The 4543-nt window shown below is 54.0% G+C and overlaps 1 protein-coding gene across 1 annotated transcript in view; it reads right to left on the bottom strand.

Annotated features, from left to right (window-relative positions):
* Positions 1-296: 296 nt before the first annotated feature.
* Positions 297-4543, bottom strand: part of Trim50 (tripartite motif containing 50) — a 14251-nt gene continuing 10004 nt past the window's right edge. The window contains exons 2-5 of the mRNA XM_021163401.1: positions 4002-4232; positions 3888-3910; positions 1288-1412; positions 297-877 (exon numbers count right to left, since the gene is read on the bottom strand). Coding sequence (XP_021019060.1) covers positions 297-877; positions 1288-1412; positions 3888-3910; positions 4002-4232 — 960 coding nt within the window. The remainder of the gene's footprint in view (positions 878-1287; positions 1413-3887; positions 3911-4001; positions 4233-4543) is intronic.

Genomic DNA, 4543 nt, shown 5'->3' with positions numbered 1-4543 from the left:
CCCAAAAGTTCCCTATACCCTCCCCCTGCCCTGCTCCCCTACCCACCCACTCCCGCTTCTTGGCCCTGGCATTCCCCTGTACTGGGGACAGGGCTACTTTATAAGTTGAGTGGCTACAGGACCTGGTAAGGTACAAGGTGGCATGCATACCCCTAGGTGGTGAGGAAGAGGCTATATCTCCTGATATAAATGTTCTGGGGACACGCGGGTGTGAAGAACCTTTTCAAGCAGTCCAAACACTGAGACCCAGNGGAAGCCCTCAAATCCCTTTGTCTTGCAAGACAGACCAGGACAGCCTATACCTGTCCCAGTGTGAAGTGCCCAGGCCCACTGGGTGGGGGCAGTACCATGGGCAGTGAGTTGCTGCCCCTCTCATGCCAACATGTGTCCAGGATAGGGTACAGCTTGCCCTGGAAGTCAGCCTGGAAAGTGTAGAGTGTCCGCAGATCATCAGGACGGTCAGCGTCAAAGAACGTGAGCTCACCCTGCTCATAGTGTAAGTAGACACCGATGCGATGAGGGTGGCCAGCCACAGGCAGTGGCAGCCGTGGGCAGCCAAAAGCCTCATACACCCGACCCTCTTTCAGGCCAATTAGCCATACACCGTGCTCTGGGGACTTGTTCAGCTTGCCTTTGCGGCTGGCTGTGCCCTTGATGACCCCCAAGCGCCAGTCACTCTTGNTCCCCACCACCACTTCCCAGTAGTGGCGACCCCAAGAGAAGCCCTTGCTAGCCAGGACACAGGTGCTGTAGTCGAAGCGCTCGGGTTGGCTGGCTCGTCTCTGGGCAAGGAGGCCACAATGCACCACTGTGTTGCCCTTAGAGAGCTCCAGCAGAGGGTGGGCAGTAGCCGGGTCCAGCTTGAGAGATGCTGGAGCTAGAGAGAAAGAGGCCTGTGGTTGGCTCACAGAGAAACCGCAGACCCTGCCCAGGAGGCAATGGCAGGCTGAGTCCTCAGGTACAGGAACTATGCCGACATGCTGACTCTGTTCCCATGCTGGGAGGGGCAGACACAGGGCCGTGTGTATGGAAGGGATGAGGGATAGGTGGGGTAGCGGGTAAGTGGATGAGATGGGCAAGTGGGTGGGCGGATCGGGCCTGCGGAGCACATTAGACGTGGCCACTTGTGAAGGAGTTCGGCTATGGAACAGGTTTACTGCGTTGCAAATGTGTGTGCCTACACAGCCACACCCACATCTCTCCACCCCCACACAGGCCCCCTTTAAGTTCTCTCCATGCTTCTTGGTACCCTTGATGAATTGGGAGGATAANAATTTGGGGCCTCACCTGGCAGAACCTTCCGGAAGAGTCTCTTCCACACGGTCAGTTTGANGTCAGCCTGGTGGAGNGCTGNCTTGAAGGAGACTGGGCTGAATACGCCTTCCAAAGGCCGAGCCTGCTGGACCTCTGCCCTGTGGACATGGGTTCCAGTCTGCATCAAGACTGCCTCCCACCCTCCTCCTCATGTGGGGGTCTACAGGACTAAAGTCACCACCCAGGCCACACATTCGTAGCACCCTTTCCTCTCAAGCCTCCTTCCTGGAGAACATGCCTGCTTCCTAGAACTGGGATTGTCAGGGAGCTGAGGAAGGCCCTGAGGAAATGTGCAAAGTGCAGATGAAGTCTTGAGGGGGTGCAGTTGTTGACTTGTGTGTGGCCCAAGTCAAGGACCTCAATGTTTCAGACCCCTGGAATGGCAAAGCCTTCCCCCAAGGTGAAGCTCAGGGGATGCCAAAACCTTCCTCTTGTCCCAGACCAAGTGTTGACAAAAGATTGACTCGTGTGTGCAAAACCTGCAGCTTCCAGATGTTTGAGACTGCTGGCCTGTAGACACCTCCTGCTAACTCCCACCCACCCCCACTCTGCACATAGCAAGCATGCCAGGACCCCAGGTTGCTGTGAGGTTGACGCCACTGCCTCAGAGTGTGCGTGTCCCACCCGAGCCCAGCTTTTCTGCCTGTGCGTGTCTATGAACTTGTCCTCTCTTCATTCACTCGATGCCATGTCAGGTTTCCAGAACCATGCCATGCAGGACACAGTGGGGATGCTGCACAGCTGCTGCTGTAGATAGACCTGGAAGCATCTCCCACAGGCTCATGTTCTGAAATTTGGTTCCCAGCTGGTAGAACTCTTTAGAAAGAGGTGGGGTCTGGCTGGTGGGAATANGTCTTTGAAGGTTGTCCCCACTTCTGGCTTCAGTCTTCTCTCTCTACTTCCTATCTGCCAGCATGGGAACAAGCTCTAAATACTGTCACACCTCCCTGACCCTCTGAAACCAAAACAAACGCCTCCTCCCTTAGGTCACTTGCATCAGGTAATGTGGTCTCNGCAAGGCAAGGTCACTAGTACAGCAGGTGTTCACAGAGCACGGGGCTGGGGAAACAAGTCCGACTTTCCTGGAACTTGTTAGAGATGCAGAGCCTTCGGGCCCTGCCCCAGATCTGCTCATCAGAAACTGATCACCCTGGGAAAGTTGTACAATGTGTTTTAGCCAGCCTGCCAGGTGTTTCTCATGTGTGCTGACACCTGAGACCCACTCCATCAGGTAACCTGATTCTGCTCCCAGCAACTTGTCTNTTCATTTCTATCTGTGCTCTGTAGGCATGTGACCCCAAAGACTAAAGAAATGCAGGAGCACAGGCTGGAAGGTGGCTCACTGGGTAAATTGTCTGCCTGGCAAGAATGACGACCTGAGTTCAGTCCCCAGAACCCACTGGTCATGGTGGCTAAAGACAGAGCTCACTGGCACTGGTTGCTCTTGCAGAGGACCTGGGTTCAGTTGCCAGCATACACAAGGCAGATGACAACGGTCTGCAACTCCAGTTCCCCCGGATCCATCTCCCTCTTCTGACCTCTTCACTCANGGAACACACAGTTGGTACACAGACATGTCTGCACAGCATCACATAAAATAAGAGGATAAATCTAAAAGGCCAAGTGCAGTAAATACCGGGAAAGCAGAGGCAGACAGATCCCCGGGGCTCTCTGACGAGTCAGCCTAGCCTACTTGGTGAGCTCCAGGCTAGTGAGAGGCCATATCTCAAAAACTCAAACTGGACAGTGTCTTTACAACCGCCAGGGCTGGCTTCTGGCCTCCACACCCATAAATGTGCATGCACACCAACACCTAAAGAAAACTAGAGAGGTGGCTGGCTAAGTGGTTAAGAACACTGTCTGGTCTTCTAGAGGACCCAGGTTCGATACGCAGCACCCACATGGCAGCTTACAACCATCTGTAACTCCAGTTCCTGGGAATCCAATGCTGTCTTTGGCTTCTGTGGGCTCTTCACACTGACATATATGCAGGCAAAACACTCATACACATAAAATAAGAATCAGGAAGAAAGAAAACAAGGAGCCACACATGGACAGGATGGGCTCAGGAGCTGTTGAGTTTTCCAGCACTCACTAACTTTCCCCTCCNGAGGTCTGAAGAGTGTACGTCAAGGTCCCTCACTCTGGTTGTCCCTGCCTGGGACATCTCCTTCCTCACACGTAATAGTTGACTCCACGGATGAACTTCTCCGCACCCTGTGCTCTGCACACATGTCACTCTCATTTCTCTGTCTGCCTGCACACCTCGGCTTTCTTGGCTGTCACACCAGTCCCTAGCCATCACCTTCCTCCACAGCNTTGTCATAGCTTGAGGCAATTATCTGTTGCTATAGCCACCACAGGGTTGGGACCAGTCTGCACGACTGGTCTGTGAGAACCCCAATGGCAGACACTTGACTGCCATTATTTTCCTTGTGCTCAGTGGCAGGCACACATGGAGAGCAGCTTAAGGTTAGAGCACATGAAGGAAGCACAGAGATGGGATGCCTGTGTCCCAGCAACTGCACACACTGGCTGACCTCTCTCCCAGCAGCTTCAGTTGAGGTTGTTACCTGGAGGCCATAGAGTGGAACTTCTGGAAGAAAGAGAGGGACAGGAGGTTACTGCTGTAGCCAAACTCTGCATTGTTGAGGAGAAAGCTGGGGACCACACTCTTGTCCACTTACCCGGATGAACTCATGGTGACTCTCGTTCCCAAACTGCTCCAGCACCTGCTCAGCCTGAGCCAGTCGCTCTTGTGTACCCTGAGCCTGCTCCAGCTGCATGTCCAGGGAGGCCACNAGGCCACGAGTATGGCCCTCAAGCCCCTCCAGGCAGCGGGCTTTCTCTTCATCNACCAGGTGGTGCAGCTCCTGGAACTCCCTTCGGATCACCCAGCTGAAGACATCGGACTCATTCTAAGACAGGAGGGCCAGTCACAGTGCAGCCACAACCAAGCTGAATGGCTGGTCCCAGCATCCCCAGGGCATGTCTTTCTGGCCTGTCCTGAAGGGGCTCATCCTACATGCCAAGTGGGCTGATGATAGTATCNGGTTCATGGGACTGGGGAGCCCTAGTGGTGACCGGCTTCTATTTTATATTTATTTAGTTTTTTGCAGTACTGGAGCTTGAACCCTGGGCCTCATGCATGCTAGGCAAGTACCTTACTCTATTCCTAGCCCTGACCCTAATCCTCACCCTGGAACCTAAAGCAGCCAGTGTGTGGTTA

The sequence above is a fragment of the Mus caroli genome, chromosome 5, assembly GCF_900094665.2.
Source record: "Mus caroli chromosome 5, CAROLI_EIJ_v1.1, whole genome shotgun sequence".
Classification (NCBI taxonomy): domain Eukaryota; kingdom Metazoa; phylum Chordata; class Mammalia; order Rodentia; family Muridae; genus Mus; species Mus caroli.
This window is presented reverse-complemented; position numbering and strand designations above follow the sequence as displayed.